Source organism: Eptesicus fuscus, chromosome 13 (genome assembly GCF_027574615.1).
Source record: "Eptesicus fuscus isolate TK198812 chromosome 13, DD_ASM_mEF_20220401, whole genome shotgun sequence".
Classification (NCBI taxonomy): domain Eukaryota; kingdom Metazoa; phylum Chordata; class Mammalia; order Chiroptera; family Vespertilionidae; genus Eptesicus; species Eptesicus fuscus.
In genome coordinates this window covers 28,282,412-28,300,095 of record NC_072485.1, presented here as the reverse complement: position 1 = coordinate 28,300,095, position 17,684 = coordinate 28,282,412, and the positions used below count along the sequence as shown (strand labels likewise).

General features: G+C 40.6%; 1 protein-coding gene across 5 annotated transcripts in view; it reads right to left on the bottom strand.

Moving 5' to 3' along the window:
- Nucleotides 1-4,798: 4,798 nt before the first annotated feature.
- GRM5 (glutamate metabotropic receptor 5) overlaps nt 4,799-17,684 on the bottom strand; it is a 417,372-nt gene continuing 404,486 nt past the window's right edge. For 2 of the 5 annotated variants that reach the window (XM_054725512.1, XM_054725514.1), the window contains 2 exons: nt 5,075-5,768; nt 4,799-5,023 (listed from right to left, as the gene is read on the bottom strand). In XM_054725512.1, the coding sequence (XP_054581487.1) occupies nt 4,799-5,023; nt 5,075-5,768 (919 nt within the window). Of the gene's footprint in view, nt 5,769-17,684 lie in introns of all 5 variants that reach the window. The other 3 variants (XM_054725511.1, XM_054725513.1, XM_054725515.1) reach the window with 2 other exon arrangements.

Genomic DNA, 17,684 nt, shown 5'->3' with positions numbered 1-17,684 from the left:
TATTTCAATATAGGGAAACAGAGAGAAGCTATATTTTAAAATCTACATTGTCTTTTTCATCCATGTTTGAATATCTAGTCTACATTTTGCTTTTAGAATTTAGCTTATTTGTATTCAGGGAATATAAATTTGCTTAAGAATCCATCAAAGTAAAAAGTGATATGACAAGTAAATTTTTCCCAAGAAATTATGTAGATACTAGAGGCCTGTTGCACAAAATTCATGCAAGAGTAGGCCTTCCTTCTCCTGGCTGCCGGCACCGGATTCCCTCTGGCACCCGGGACCCGGGCTTCCCTTCAGCCGCCAGTAGGCACCAGGGACCTGGGCTTCCCTCGCAGCCCCAGCTTCATCCAGAAGGTCATCCAGAAGGATGTCCGGAAGGATATCCAGTCTAATTAGCATATTATGCTTTTATTATTATATATGCCCTTACATGCACACAGAAACACACACACAGAAAAACATGTATAGATGGACTCAAAAGTGAAATATCTATATGGATGTGTGTATATTTGTATACACACACAAAAAAAATCTGTTATTTTCTGATGTTACCTCTAGCAACACAGATCATTGTGGAATTAAATAATTTGTACTCATATTTCCATACACAAACGTTTTTTGTTTTAATCTACTGTCCCCAGGCTACTTTGTAAACCCCACAATTCAATTGTGTGAATCATTTGGAATTTAAGATTTAGATTATGGCTCTTTGGGTCTTAGAAAACACTATTAAGACAACATTCTAAACATTTAAGGGGAAGAATCTTAAAGTCATATAATAGTTTCTTTTTTAATATTTTTCAAAAAGTAACTGACTTCACAAACACCAACTATAACATGATTTAGACAACTGAGAAACAGGCAAGTGTATTTTAAAATGCTAAAATAAAACACATTTGTACAAGTACAAAGCGAAACAATGCTGATAAAAATGTTAATTTTTATGAAAAAAATCATTTGCAATTCACATCAAAATAATTTAACATTCTCTATTGTTTTAATAGTACAAGTTGCAACAACAGAAAAAGAACAGATACACGCACACAATTTTTTTTAAACCAAATCAGTTATAAGTGCAGAAAAATGTTAAGTACAAGCACTTGTAGCCCACACAAATCTTTTAGGATTGGCACCATCTCCCTAAAACATCTATATTCTATATAGATTTCTAATTACAACACCACCAGCAGCTGCCATTGAAATCTAGAAATACACACAATATACATAGTATATTTGTTCACATTGGGAAGATCAGTGAAATTCAGCCAACTATTTTATACATGCCTCATTCTTCAACAGATAGTAGAGAATCTCCCAGGCCTCAGACCCTCTTTAAAGTGAATTCTAATTTATCTTTATGCTTTTCACTGATCTGTATTTTTTCACAGTATAAAATTGTAAATGGTTACTATAGAGATTCTGACAGCTTGAGGGTTATTAATAAGCTGTGGCTAAATGTGAACTCAGATAATACCTTTGAAGTCTCCAAAACATGTACATTTTGCTAGGAGACTAACATAGAAAATGTTTGTTTGTATTTAATTCCTGGTTTGGAAGTCACAGAACTGTAGCAGAGCCATTATGCAATTCATTTACAGTCAGAAACAGCTCATAGTCTTCCTGATCACTTGCTGGTAACAGCAGTAGCTTGGGAAAGACTGTTACTATCAAGGCTTAGCAACACTTGGGAGTTTGCTATTTTTCCAGTCAAATTTTATCTGGTTCTCCTTTCCATACTCCCTTTCTTTCTGTTCCCCCCTAATCTAGACAGATGGTTCTTCCCAATCCAGATGTGCTTTTCTCAGGCTGCCCCCACTTCTCTCCCCAAATCAAAGAATGGGTAGACTGCTTAGATAGTCCACATCACTTGATCAAACCAGGTCTTCTTTTTTTTCCATCCTGGAACCAAACTGTCCTGTAGGGTCACTTTTCTGAACTTGAGCATTTCGCTGTACTTTCCCCTTTCTTTTAGTCCCAACTGAATTATCACTGGGCACCAGGAACAGATTGTTTTCAAGGAAATTCAATGAAGATAGGTACCCAAATTAATTGTGAAGTTCACATCCTAGCCCTAGAAGGAATATTCATTTTTCTTTGTATTGTAGATTTATTACTTGGAACCTGGTATGAGAATTGGCAAAGAGACAGAGTTAGCATCATTCCAAAATAAAAAAATCTCAAGAATGCACTACTACTAATAATATGTATTATACAATGTATAGAATGAAGTGGCACAGGGTATAGAAATACAGAGAACAATACATCTTGTCCCCTAATTGGATAAATTATTTTTCTTAGAGTTGGTTGTAATTTCAGGTGGCATTATTACATGGTAATTTATTTGCATTAAGTTTTAATTTCTAATAAATTAGTGTGCTTTTAAAAGAAATATGTTACTAAAAAGTTAGAAATGATTTGATCATGGAGAAAGTTTAAAAAATGGCATTCTGTTGGTCAATACAGTGAAACTTATTGTGCTTGAGAATAAAATGGAACTCAACATAGGGTTTTATGAAAGACATTTTAAAACTTAGGTAGTAAAGCATATTAGAAATGTTTCAATGTCTAAGAAATCAAGACAGTAATCCTCAGGTGAATGCCACCCTTTAGATGAGGATCCAGGGATAATAATACTTCAAGATATTTACATTTGTTTTTCGAGTAGAGGCAGACATTTACTTTCAATGACACCTTGAAATTTAGCTAGGTTCACTCTCTTTCAAGGGTCTCATTATCATATTTGGAATCAGGGAGCTCTGATGATGCTATTTCAAATCTGTCATAGGAGGTTTGAAGTTTTAAATTTATATTTGAGTAATTAATGCTAGCTTTTAATATTTTATATTGGAAAATATGATTTAAAATTTAACACTAAAACAAGGTACCAGGAAAGGGAAATCGAGAAGTATATTTATTATAGCTTTAAAAGTGGAGAACAATAAATTATGGTCAATGGATATATTTCCAGTTCTTTTTTAAAGTAGATGTGAAATTAAAAAAAAACAACATACAAAATAAGGATATTGAGCAAAAGAAAAAAAGGTTTTACCTATTTTTCTCTCTGCCAAAAATGTACTTCTGCCTCACAGAAAAACTTTTTCATAAGGCTACCTTTAGTATAAGGCTGGGTCAACTGAACTTGAAATTTATAGGACATCTCCTCCTTTTATTACTATCCTTATTTAAAAATCAAAAACATTTGGCACCTGAGGATAGCTGTAATGGGAGGAAGAAAGAGATGACAGTGGATGCAGGTCTTGAGCTGTGAATTCTATCTATATGAGCCTATCAGAGCATGTGTATTTCTACTATAATTTTAAATCTCTTTTCTGCAGTATTTAAAAAGTGACAGTATGAAATGCACAAAATGATATTAATAATTACTTTAAAAAGGAAAATAGTCATAACTGCTTTGCCTCTTTTTGGAATGGCTAAGAAAGACTGTGTGGTTTGTTTTCATTAAGGTTCCTCTGTTTTAGTATTCTGTATTGCTTTGAAAAATCTACATTTGTCATAGTTCATAGCTGCCCTGTTTGCAGCAGCCAAGAAAAGTTAAAATCACTGCTCACTGGCATGGCTAAATCTCTGCTAAGCCGACTTGACACAGTTTAACATTTCCAGTGTATTAAGACTGTGTTAATTTTTTGAACAACAGTGCCTCCAATCGTGACAATGTCTTCATTGGGTCTTTGGACCATTCTTCCAGTGGTGGGACTTGAAAAGAACAGAGGAGCTTTTTTTTCTGCAGCAGGTTCTCAAAAGAAAGGAATGAAGAAGCCCAAATGCATATGCTAATAGTTTAGCTGGCAATGCTAACGGAACAGCATTCATCAGGAGGAGTGGCCACAGTTCATGAAAGAGATAGCCAAGCTGGAGCTTAAGAATGATTATTATAAAGAGCATTTCCAGCTACACAACGCACCCCAGTAAGGGAATTACAAAACAGTATTCCAGAAAATATTTTTTGCTACTCCAGTATTGATTGGCAACATGGTGAAATAGTCAAGAAATCTTCCACTGGTTTTCTTGGTCAATGGAGGTGAATTGAAATAACTAGATGGAATCTCGGATGCAGGCTTTTGGAAGAGGATTTCACAAACAAATTGGAGAGGAAAGGAAGTCTCTGATGAAAAGCCCTACATATATCAGCGCACCCCTCATTATCCAGTTGTGTGTTATGCTTCAGACACACTCACTAAGCCTCAGTAAATACCAGGCTCAAGGAACTGCTTTTCAAAGTCTTTAAAAGAAAGGAGGGGGGGAGGAAAAACACAAAGACAAGAGAAACAAACAAACAAACAAAAGAGATGGGTTGGCGTTTTGGTCCCAGATTTTCAGTTTGTTAGAAAATGTACATTCATGTTTGGTGACTCAAAGACTCTTCTGGGAAAAGAACTAAAGTAAACAGACAGAACTTTGTACAGTTGCTGATCAACTATGCTTCCCCCCCCTCCATTATGCTGTTTCACACTCATTGCTTCCCTAGAGCAATGCACTTGGTATGTAACTGTTTTTAGCAGACTCCTGCCAGCCCTCAAAAAATAGCAGTGTTTCTTAAAAGCCCATGTTTTCTAAGGCCACTAGAAGAAAAATCTGCCGAAAGACTTGTCGTCGGGTGTCTTCGTCGGTTGATGTTAAATAGCACGATTGACCTCACGTCTCCAGGGCGGCCTTTTTACTCCACATCCTCCACCTCTGATCGTCAGCCAGGCGACTGCACTTGTCACCGTGTGGACACGTGAACACGGGCGGCCTGGCTCCGCGGGGAACCCAGCGTGGTGGTTTCCAGTGCCTCTCACAAGGATGAGGAGCTCTGCGTGTAATCTCTGATGATCAGTGTGTCATATTTGGGAGACGATGGAATACACAGGGCAGATTCGGACACTGGCGAGTTGGGGGTGGTGCTCCCCGAGTCCACCGAGTCTCTGAAGGGGGACGGCGGGGTGAGGGCCACCAACTCCTCCAGGTCCGGCTTGCCCGCCGCCGCCGCCGCCGCAGCCTCGGGCCCGGGCGCCGGGGTCTCCAGGGCAGCGCCCCCCGCCGGCGGGGCCGCCGCTGCCGCCGCTGCCACCGCCACGGGCTGCGCCCCGGCCGTGACCTCGAGGGCGGGCAGAGGCTGGATTTCGGCGAAGGTCGTCACCGTCGTGGGCAGCTGGATCTCTTTGGGGATCAGGTAGGAGGAGCAGAGCGGGGCGCCCGCGCCGGGCCCGGGAGCGGCCGTGGACAGCATCATGGAGTTGAGCTCGCTGATGTTGGCCGTGAAGCGGGTCACCACGCTGCTGATCTGCTCCATGAGCGAGCCCTGCGAGGCGCTGCCGCGCGCCGCCGCGGGCTCCGAGGGCAGCGACGGCGCTTCGTCGTCGGGGCGGCCGGCCGAGCCCGCGCGCTGGCTCAGCGTGCTGATGGGCGAGGGCGAGCGCGGGCGCGCGGGCGCGGGCAGCTGCTCCTCGGCCTCCGCCACGTCGTACAGCGCCTTGGGGCCGGCGTCGGGGGGCTCGGGGCCGCCGGGGCCCGCAGCTGTGCAGCTGGCGCCGCCGCCGCCGCCGCCGCCGCCGCCGCCCGTGGCCCCCGCGCTGGGGCCCGCGCTGCCGGCCCCGCCGCCCGCCCCGAGGCCGCGGCCCTCCGTGCTCTTGGGGAAGGGCTTGATGACCGCCGTCTGGTTGGGATTCTCCTTCTTGTTGATGTGGATGGACAGCCGCTGCCACAGGTGCTGCCCCCGGCCGCTTCGCTCGTTCTGGGCCCACGTGACCGACTTTCCATTGGAGCTGCGGAGAGAGAAGGGAGAGGAGAGGTGACTCAGCGAGGTCCCCCATCGGCTTCCCCGATGGTCGGGGGGTGGTTAAGGGGCTCGGATTGGGAAGGACCCTTCTTGTTCCTTCAGGAAATAAGGCATCAACAGGACACCACCATGGAAAGAGGTCTTGGAAGTGGCATTTGCTTGCTTGTTTTGTTTTGCGTTCAAGTCAGCTCCCTTGTGGCTGGCCTTCAGTTTATCATTTCCACGAAAGTGGTCAAAGGGGATATTAGGAAGGGTGAGGCAGTATTTATGGGGATTCTGCAGTCGTTCTGAGCCCACCCGGGGAGTGCACCAGCTGGTAATACTGCAAACTTGGAGGCCTGGGCTTGCAGTATTGTGGCTTTGCCCACGAGACCCAGGTGCAGGCCAAGGGCTTCCTAGACTTGGCAGCCTCTGAAAGAAAAGAACTGGGACCTCCACTCACCAACCCAGTCCTGGAGGGGAGGAGGAAGAGTCAAGCGTTACCAGGCAGTAGACAGTAGTTCCAGTTCAGTTTTTATTCCGCCAGCCATTGGTTGGTGTATTTAACTAGGGGTTTCTATATGAATTCCTGACTTTGAAAATGGTTTTACTTAGTCTGTCTTATCTTCTGGAAAAATTAATTTGAACTTTTTAACTTCATAGAAAGTTTCCTCACCAATTTATTTTTAGGCTTAGAAATTGTAGTAATTCTATGAGAGAGCATGTAATATATTGCCTTTGGCACCATATTGCTTTCAAATTAGGGGCTTACGTATTATCTGACTAATGTGCTTTCTTAGGGTCTTTTTCCCTCTTTCTTTCCCCAGGCAGTTCTTTTTCGTTCCACTGTGGGATCTGAAAGCTGCTCTGATGAAACAGTATGGGTGCCTCCGTGCCTGACCGCAGAAAATGACACAATGGCCTCTGAAGCTATGTGTGGCCAGAGGATGTGGCTTGACCTTCAGGGATGGTATATGAAGAGATCCTGGTGTGATTTCTCATCATGAAGGAACTTGAGATCTCTTTATCTGGGGGTCTGTTAGGTCCAGACAACTCGATTTTAGGTGCTGTGACCAAGAGATAGCCTTGGGCAGTTTGTAGATAAAAGGCTCTGGCCACCAAATTTTATCATTTCAGCAAGTGGTTATTAAACTTGACTGTGCATAAGACTCATCTAGGACATTTGTCAAATATCCTAGGCAGGATCCCAAGAGATTCTGATTGTATTGTGTTCCAAGGACCTATGCGTTTTACAAGTCCTCTTGCTCTCCAAAGTGGTAGGGTCAGGAAAGTTTTGCAAACTGAGCAGGTGTTTTGCAAACTGAGAAACTCTATCAGGAAGCTCTCCATTCTCTCTGGGCTGCCATTGCTCCCTTGGCCTCCTGGAGGCCAAGCTAGAGGGCTGGCCTGCCTTTGCCAGGCAGGGGACTGAATTGTGTTTGGAACCCACCAGTCTTGGGGCTACCCAACTACAACTGCCATAGTCATTCTGCCTGAGACACCCACTGCCTTGATAACAGACCACTGTTTCTGCAGCCCATGTAACAACATGCGTCCTGCCTCTTTTCTACACGGCTTCCAATTTCCTCATCTATCCATTTGCACTTTGTGGTCTTCCTTGCTCTGTTCCTTCCTTTGAACTGTCATTCCATTTACTCTACCCAGGGCATTGCACCTTGCTGTCCTCAGGAATTGGGGAATGTGAGGTACCTCCCCACCCCCACCTCTCTTTCTGCAAGGATGGATAGATTATATCCAGGTTTGGAGGTTGCTATGCATCCTCAGTAGCAGAAAAGGCCCTGCCAACCTCTAACTTTTGTTTCCAGGAAAGTTTCATGGTTTGTTTTTACATTGTGCATCAACCTGACCTGCCACCTTTTATGTTTTTAGTGCATTATTTTTCTTCTTCCCAGGTGTCCACTAACTCCTGGAACATGACACAGAATAAATGGGCCAGATTATTTATGGTGTTTGATTTGGAGGATGTTTGCCAACAACCCCTTTCTCTCCTACCAGCAGGATGAAAAACAGGCATGTTGGGAGGGACAATACGTCTTTCAGTTCTCTGGGGCCACTTTAATACAAAGCATGGGCTAGACACTAGAAGCATAACTGGATTTATTCTCCAGGCTTTATCCTAGGGAAGTTCTTGTTCCCAGCACAGAAAGGTTTTGATGGACCATAACTTTGGCGTTAACAGTGACAATCCTTGGGAATCACATGTAGCCATGCCCCAAAACATGATAGCAGATTTAAACACCTCCGGATGAAGGTGTGAGAAGGAAACTATCCTAACCAACCAATATGCACAAAATACTGATACCTTTCCTGCCATCCTTTGCTCACACTGCCCATGGTCATGTGGGAGAGAGTGCACCAGGCAATCAGAATAACAAGGGAAATGGACGCAAGGAGACACCAGAGAAATGGAGTCTAAATCTGAGCTCTTCATATCATTCGTTGGGTAATAAAATATATTTTTCTACAAAGTAAATGGCAACTCTCAGAAAAAAAAAAACCCTCTAATTTATGACATCAATCTGTTTGTTAGTAGAATATAGTTCCCATGAAGACAGGGACCTTATCTTTCTTGTTTATTGGCACACAGATCTTTAATAAGTGTCTGATGGATGAATAGAATTCTTAAGCTAACAGGGAAGTTTGTGTTGTCCTGGCAAGGGTAATGGACAAAGAATCCTAAAATCTGGGTTCTAATTCTGGATCAGCCATCCTCGATGCTTAGATAATAATAATAATCACTTTAAGCCTTGGTAAAAAAAACTCACACACAAACAAATCCACCTATCATTTGATGAAGGTTGTTGTGAGGATGTAGAGAAAAGGGTCTAGCAAGGAGAAGGTACCTATAGATTAGTTTTTGCATTTCAGAATACTACATTTCAGAAAATACTACATTTCAGAAAATAAAAACAGTATACTCAGTGCCATTTTGAGCTCTGTTTTGAGGAACAGAGAATTCAGTGCAAGGTAAAATATATGGTAAAACCATAAAATATTTCTGGTTATTTCTCCTTAACGTGACCAACTGTAACAAAAACTGGAGTTTCATAGGGCTTGATCTGTGGTCTCTTTTCTCACCCCGAGCTCTGTCCTTGGATGATAGCATCTACTCCACTAAATTCCACATTATTAATATTCCACATTTTACTTCTCCCTAAAATGCCCTTTCATTGTGCTCTGTACTCTCTGTCTTTACCTTCCTTTTTGCTAAAACTCTTCCTTTTTAAATTTTGATTTCATCTTAATTGACTTTTCTGGAGGGATGCTTTCCTGACCCTACTGCTGACTAAGGTACTCAGAGTCCTGCCTTAGGTACTTAATAACTCTTTGCTATACGTACATCTCATTGCTGACTGGAGTGTTTCAAAGGCACAGAGGGTTCTTTGCTGTCTGTTATATCCGTAGCACCAGTGCATTGCCTATAATTCAGTAGGTGTTTGTTTTGGCCAGGTGCTCAATAATATTTTGGGGCGAATAATTGGGTAAATGCATTTCATTTAAAAAATCATACTGAATTGTTTTTCTGTTAGAATTAAGTTTTAAAAGTAATTCAGTATTAATTAAATTCTCTTTCTGTCTTACGGATCTATTTTTTATAACGCACGGTACTGAATAGTACTTAGTGTACACAGATAAAATGTTTCATTAACTAAATATGAAAACACAGATCTTGGTATCTACTATGACTATCACAAAATGTTTATTCCTTTTCTGTCATTCACATATATCTGTCTTAGTGAAACTTCTCAGTGGTGAAAGCTTCCTGAGGCAGTATGAGCCGTGGATTCCGAATGTGGGTCCAAGATCTGGCCCTGAGTAACAGTGGGCAAAAAAATCACTTACACATTTAAGCCTCTTTGCTTATTGGTAAAAATGGAGGAGATGAACCTCCCCTGCTCACCTCACATGATTTCTGGGCGGAACCGAAGGCTAATGCACAGGAGGGTACTTGAATAAGCAAAGCACCTCTGCAAGGGGATATTTATCAACCCTTGCATTCAATTGAGGCACAGTGTTGTTGACTATTCCTTAGGCTGAGAATTCTTTTTAAAGCATCAGGCTTGTACATTTGTCCTAGGGGCCTGAGGTCAGAAAAAGGGAAGGGAACTTGTCCTTACCTGTCTAGAGCACTTCACCTTACCCACTGAATATCTTCTTTGTCAGAGAAGGAGGAGGAAAGAGGCACAGGGGAGAGACAGGACAAGTCACTTGCTACATCTGGGAAGGAGGACAAACTGGCCAAAACAAACACGTCTTGCTCTTTCCAGGCACCAATGAACCCTTTTGCCAAATATAATTCCATGTAATTAATCTATTGTTTTATCATCTATGACAATTTGCTCTCTGTTTCTGAAAAAGTAAAGCAGCATTTCAATAATGTTATTTGAGGGATAGGTTTTTAGTTTGTTTATTTTTGTGTATCTTCTGGGTCTGCCAAAATTTCACTTTATATCTTCATTCTCACAAGTGTACTCTGTCTTCTCTTCTATGTGGGACACAAATAATTTATTCATTTCAAGCCGTCTCTGAATGTCAGTTCAGTGACCTCTCCCATCTCTCTATTCATTTGCCAAAACCTGCAGGAATTAGAGCATTCTGCTATGGCACACCATCGTTAGGAAGCAAATGTTAATACAGAGAGTTTAACCATCAAAAGTCTATGGAATTTAGAATTTTTGTGTTCATTTTAAATGGCTGTTGAATGATCTGTATGGTTTTTCCCCTCAGAACTTGTTTAGGGTTTTATTAATAGCATATAAACAATTAAACTTATCAAGAGTATTTTATTTAATGGGAAAAATACCAAAACTCCTAAGCCCTTATTCTCTCTTTTGTTACATAGCTTATTAGTACCTTCATAAGTTGCACAGTTTCATGGCATCAGAATAATCAAATATATCCTCTGAAAATTACCAAATTCTCTTTATGAAACAGTTATCTTAATTACTAAGCCATTCTTGTTTGTGATTTTGGGCTGAGGGATAGGCAGGAGAGAGACACAATATGATTTTGAGCTTCCTAATACAAAATGTATCAAATAAAAAGCTTGTAACCTCATTAGCAAATATGTCTTTGGAATGACATCAGAAAATACTAGGTCAATAAGAGAATTTCATGAATTAAAAATATTATAAGCTGAAGATTTGCAATTGCAGTTCTATTTTCAGCTCATTTTGTTAAACTTTTAAAATCAATATATTTTGTTTTCAGTAATTTGCTCTGAATTACAAAGTATTGAAATACAGTTTTTAAAATATACCAAACAATTTGATATTGTTGCTATTCAGACTTTTTAAATTAGGTGGAAAAATTTCTTTCTGAGCCTTGCCTAAAACCTGATGTCTTGGTTTTGACAATTTCACTGAGAAATACACCATAATATATAAGAATATGACAGAATCATCTATATAAATTTCCCCAGGTACAGCATAAATGGATGTAAATAGCTATCTCCCTGACAAAAACAACTTAAATGAACATGACAATGTATGCATTAGAGATGTCTGTATAGAGAAAAAACACTTGAATAAATGGAAATGAAGTCAAGGACTAAATTATCTAGTATAGACACACACACACACACACACACACACACACACACACACACACACAAAGCAATGCTACCTTATATTTGCATAGTGCTTTACAAAGCACTTTTAGAATCATTCTGATTGTTGAAGGTAGATAGGATCAACATCTTTATCCCCTGTTCAAAAATGAGAAAACTGAAGCTCATTGAGATTAGGTAGGTGATTTGCCCAAGGTTACACAGTTAGAAAATGACAAGGTGGGATTATACCATAACATAATTTCCAATTCCATTTTCCATGACAGAACACTGTCTATATTTGCTTTTTGAAGTGATCTCTCCTTATTCCATGGAAGAGAAGTCTCAGATACTACCTGGTGATGATATGTGTTTTTAAGTAGCTAAGTTAGTAATTTGATTTATATTCTCTATTACCCTATATCACTGTTCTTCTTAATCATATACTTTGCACTCCAAGAAAGCACCCTATATATTGCTCTTTGGATGTTAACTCAAAAAGTACAGGTTGATCGAGCACCTGTCATGTATAATGAATGGATGCCTTGATGATGAAGGCACTTGAAGCTTACAAACATATAAATTAACTAGAAGCCCGGTGCATGAAATTCGTGCATGGGGGGCGGGTGTTCCCTCAGCCCAGCCTGCACCCTCTCCAATCTGGGACTGCTGGCTCCCAACCACTCGCCTGCCTGCCTGCCTGATTGCCCCTAACTGATTCTGCCTGCCAGCCTGATCACCCCCTAACCACTACCCTGCCAGCCTGATCGACACCTAACTGCTCCCCTGCTGACCCAATTGTCCCTAACTGCCCTCCCTTGCCAGCCTGGGTGCCCCTAACTGCCCTCCCCTACAGCCTGGATCCCCCCCTTACTGCCCTCCCTTGCAGGCCTGGTCCCTCCCAACTGCCCTCCCCTGCTGGCCTGATCGCCCACAACTGTCCTCTCCTGCTGGCCATCTTGTGGTGGCCATCTTGTGTCCACATGGGGCGGCCATCTTTGACCACATGGGGGTGGCCATCTTGTGTGTTGAAGTGAAGGTCAATTTGCATATTACATCTTTATTAGATAGGATATTATATGGCAGTTTTCAGCCTTTTTTTTCATGCTATCATCCATTAAAAGACAACTATCCTATATGTAGCACACATAATTCCTACTCTGATAGTTCTTTCTCATTTTCTCTCTGACTTATTTGAAAAGCCAGGAAATGAAAATGGTATAATTGCAAGCATAACCTTAAATGTGCACTATTTTGAAAATTTTGGTGTTTCAACTAATATTGGTAACAGATGCTTTGTGATAACTTCACAAATGATTTTATTCAGCAATGCTTTTTGATATAGTGACTGAGAAGTATTGATATAAGAAACCACACTCAAAGAGGGTAAAATTAAATCAAGTGAGAAGATACATAGAGAAGGCTAACAATATGAGTTACAGTATTTTGATAGAAAGAGGTTATTTCTACCCCTCCCCCCCAACCAGTCAGGACCTTGAAATGAAGAAGTAGATGGGTGGGTGATGGGTGCTAAGGGTGAGGAAAGTGAAGGTGAGGGATTATAGAACATGGGAGCAAGCAGTGAGTTCACTGCGTTTCTCTAGGTTGAAGCCCACAAGGAATTCAAAACTTCACAAGAGGAAGAAAGCATGTCCAGCAGCAGGAGAGGGGCCAGGGAATGCTGCCTGCCCATAGGAGACAGATGGTGTCTAGGCCTTGAATAATCAGATTACGGCAAAGTACAAAAAGAGAGTGTTAGGCATTGGCTTCCAGGAGGAATGTCAATGACAGAAGTCAGGATTCCTGCAAGCAGTTTCCCAAAGATAAGCAGTCGTCCAGTTTGAGTGTGTGGGGATGGAGTAAGGAGTTAAGGCATCAGAAGATAGAGTTTCCATTTTTTTGTCCACTATAATATTCTTCCTGGCCATCCCTGACCTACATGGATCTTCTTCCTTGTTCTTTCTTTTGTTTTTTGAATAACTCAGTAATTAACCTTGGACTTCTCCTCCTCCTCCTTCCTTTTCTTTCTCCTCCTCCCTTTTCTCCTCCTTCCTCTTTTTGGCAGCTGGTAGCCAACATATATTAAAGAAAGAAGGGGTCCTGGCCCAAGTCCTGGCAACCCAGGCAGGTCATTTCAGATTACAGATTATTAGGTTTATTAGAGGCCTTGTCTCTGGTTAGCTATTAGGTTTCAGCACTTATATGCTAATTTTTTAAATTGATTTATTGGGGTGACATTGGTTAATAAAATTATATAGGTTCAGGTGTACAATTCTATAACACATCATCTGTATGTTGTTTTGTGTGTTTACCAAGTCAAGTCTCCTTCTATCACCATTTATACCTCCATTAGCCTCTTCTACCTCCTCCACCCCTTTATCCCCCTGGTAATCATCATACTGTTGTCTGAGTTTTTTTATTTGTTTGTTTTTCTTAATCTCTTCACCTTTTTCAACTTGGGCTTGTTAGTATCTGGAATTCATAGGTGGTCTAATATGTTAGATCAGAGAGAGGGTCCAAGTATTAGATACATATGTAATCTACATGCTTCATCAATAAATGAATGAATAAAATATAAAGAAATACTCATGGCTTCTTTTCTGTTATTCTTCAACTGTAAGAATTCTACATTGTTATTTAATATTTTACATATTTGATTTTCTTTCTTGAGCTTAACAAAACAAATCAAATGTAGGAACCATGCCATAATCTTCTTTAAACCCTCACCCCAGCTTCATCCATTGACCTTACTCATCATCTGGCCCCAATAAAATTATCAAGAGTATTTTATTTACCCCTAACCGGTTTGGGCTTCTACTTCAGGAAAATGTTATGGTCTAATTAATATCGGTTATGTTAATTAGTCTTTAAGGCAATGAGGAACTCAGTAGATCAATACAAGCCAAATAGTGGTGTCCAGAGTAGATTTAAGAGCTTGTTTTCATAGTGCAGGGTTACAGTTTTAAGATACTAAAAGGTATGACAAAAAAAGAGGATGGAAAGAAATATACTGATACCAAGAACTATTGTAAAAAGAAATTTGTTCTTGTTCGTTAGAATTTTCTTGTTAGTATTCAAAGAATTCAGAGAAAAGGTTGTTCACTGGGGAAGAAGTTTCAAGGAAGGATTTGCAAATAAAGTGTACTTAATGAGGCGCAAAGCCTGGGGAATCTTGAAATAACATGAATAAACAAAATCCAGTTAGCACATCTATTGCACATGTTGCAATAAACAAATAAATAAATAAAAGGTAAATTCCATGTGTTTAATCTCATGAAACCCTTGCAGCAACCCTGTGAGGTGGACTTTCCCCTCTTCTGAGTAGCTGGGAGGGAGCAGTGGCTGCATCCTTCTGTGATAATTCCTCCAGAGCATCTCTCTTACTGGGTGGTTAGTCCCTAATAAGATCCTTGTTCAGAAGAGAACCACTGGGCCCATGTTCACTTCTCTTTGGTTTAACAGCAACAGGAGGCCTTTTCAAAATGTTACATGTCCATTCAGATGAACTAATGGTAAAGTATAGCTGCTACTTCCCCTAAGCCCTCAGAAAGAGGCATTTTGTTGGATCATCACAGGGGTTTCTTTCTCAAATTAAGCTATTTCTTATGATCCATAATTCAGTAACCTGGTCTCAAATCTCAAAACTAAACAACTCCTCATACTGAGATTTAAGTTCTAGGCTTTAGTTAAGGTTCTTCACCTAAGCTTAGAGTTGTTTTCTTTTCCTTTTCCCCAAAACAGGAAATGATCCTTCCTCCCTCAGCCTCCCCTCCTCCCTGCTGAGCAATCAATTTAAAACCCAGATTAAAATTGAGTAAAGAGAAAACAAAAGAAGACACAGCTGTTTTATGCCTGTGAGATGGTATAGGCAGGAAGACTTTGTGGAGGAGTCCAGCTTGATTTAACCTTGAATAAAACATAGGGTTGGGATTGATGACCAAGGGGAGGGAGATTGGGGAAGGTAATAGCTCCCATTTAAATAGAACTTTACACCCCACAAGGAGTTTTACTTATTATATTTGACCTCACAACAGTTGTCTGACAGAGCACTTATAGGATGGTAATTTTAATTACTTCTTTAAAAATCTGTTTCTGCACTGAACCTATAACACTCCAAGGGCAGTGACTACATGCATCTCCTGTGCTTAGTATGGTGCCTGGTGTGGAGTACTTGAGCTGGGAATGTTTGGGAAATGAAGTAAATCCCATCACCTTGAATGCTTGGTATAAACAGGTATTATTAACTTGTACTATAGATGTAAAAACTGAGGCTCATGGAAGTTAACTAAGATGCCCAAGTCAAATAAAGGCAGAGCCTAGTGCCTCAAATCTGACCTTAAACCCAGAGTCATTGCCACCATGCAATATTGTCTCTGTGCTAAGTGCACAGATGCACACATGAACCAAGGGGCAATAAGATATACCCTTGTGGAGCGTCCAGGGAAACAGCAACATCCAAGTTTGTGTCCATAAAATAACCAGATAATAAATTTGAAAACTCTAGCAACTGACCTGAATATCGCAGAGATAAATCCTGAAGGACTGTAGAATAAGAGAATCACAGGATTTTTATAACGGTTGCTGAAAAAAATGATTTGTTTAGACAAAAGACTTCTTTTGATCTTAGATAAAGCATCTCTCTTTGATTTTAGAATTTTCATTAAGTTACTCTACTGTGTTATTTAATATTCCTGATCCTCATTTTCCTTGTCTGTACCATGGAAATAAAAAAATGCCTTGCTTATAATGTTCTTGGGAGAATGCATATAATATATGACGGGACTATCACAGTGTCTAAGTTATAGTAACTATTGTAGTTACTATTATTTGTTTTAGAACATCTCTAAATATAAGTTAGAACATTAATTTGAAATTGACTTTGGGAGGGAATAAAGAGCAGTCTACTGCAGGGTCCTAATCTATTGCTAAGCAATTAACTCGGGCTCTATTGTTCTAGAAAGGCGGAATCTTTCGTTTTTATGGATCCTGAATTTTATATAACTGTGTGCATAGGCCTAATCTAAGCACTCAGTTCAGGTTTATTACTTAGTTTCTATGTCTCTTAATTCTATTTGCACTGGCAGAACTTATAGAAATGATATAAAAAAAGAAATGATATCAAATGAGGAGTTATTCTGACACATACATTATCCTTTGGGAGAGAGGTTCTATATTACATTGCGATGATCTTTTTTTTCTGATTCAGTTCCCAAATAGACTACAGATTTTCAAGGGCATTAGTCATGTCTTGGTCACTCATTTATCTCCATAGTCTTGAAAGTGCTTGACTCATAGTATATACTTCATAAATGAACATTAAATGAAGAAAGTAATAATTGAATGAAAGAAAGGCAAAACAGTCCTAACACAGACATTACATTTTGGGGTTACTTTTCAAATCTGAGTTCCAACTAATTTAATAATAACTATCATGACATCACTCTTACCAGGTTCTCTAAGGATTTATTAAACACTTATACCCACTAAAATTAGATGCTGCATCTGTTACTCAACTGATTGGGGTTAATAGTTTACATAACTGATATTATGACACAGCAACAATAAAAATAACTTGGTACCGCCCTCCTCTCTTCCATCGCTGGTGGGGGATTGTAGATCTATCACCTTCATTTGACTAAGGGAGCTCTTTCTTAAAGAAAGACTGGGAGGCTCAGAATGTCTGTGGCTCTCCTACTGGGGTCCAGCATGAGCACATCACACACAGACTCCCATCAAATACCCCTGCTGAGACAGGAGATAAGAACATTCATTGAGGCTTTAGCCATTCCTGATGGTGGACCATCACGGTATGAACTCACACGGTGACAGGGTTTAGAGAATTTTCGGTTCATACAGCACCTCCCTCTTTAGGACTCTCGTTCACTTCTCCTGCATTTAGGAGGACTCTGCTCTGAAATACACTTATTAGACTGTCCACTGTTGAAATATGAAAAGATGACACGTTATGCTATATTCAGACAGAAGGAAAAAAAAGTTCACATAAAGGGAAAACAGCAACATAGTATTTCAGGGGTCTAGAGTGTTATGGATACATGTAATGTTATCATCCCATTTCAAATGCCCACGTGATTACGGTGGAGGTAGGAGGGAGAAGTGTGGGAGTGTCTCTAAGTCCTTGCCGATTTTGCAGATAAGAGTGTTCTGGCCGGATGTAACTACATGCATTTAAACTTCTTTTCTGCTACCAGGCGGCTTGGCTCTGAAGAATCACTCAAGTGTGAATTCATAGGGTCCTGTCCATTATACAGTTTCATTATAGAACACATAGGCCAATGAGGTGCAGGGCGACACTCCTGTTTTTCTGTGGTTGTTTGAACTTTCTTAGCGCTTCTC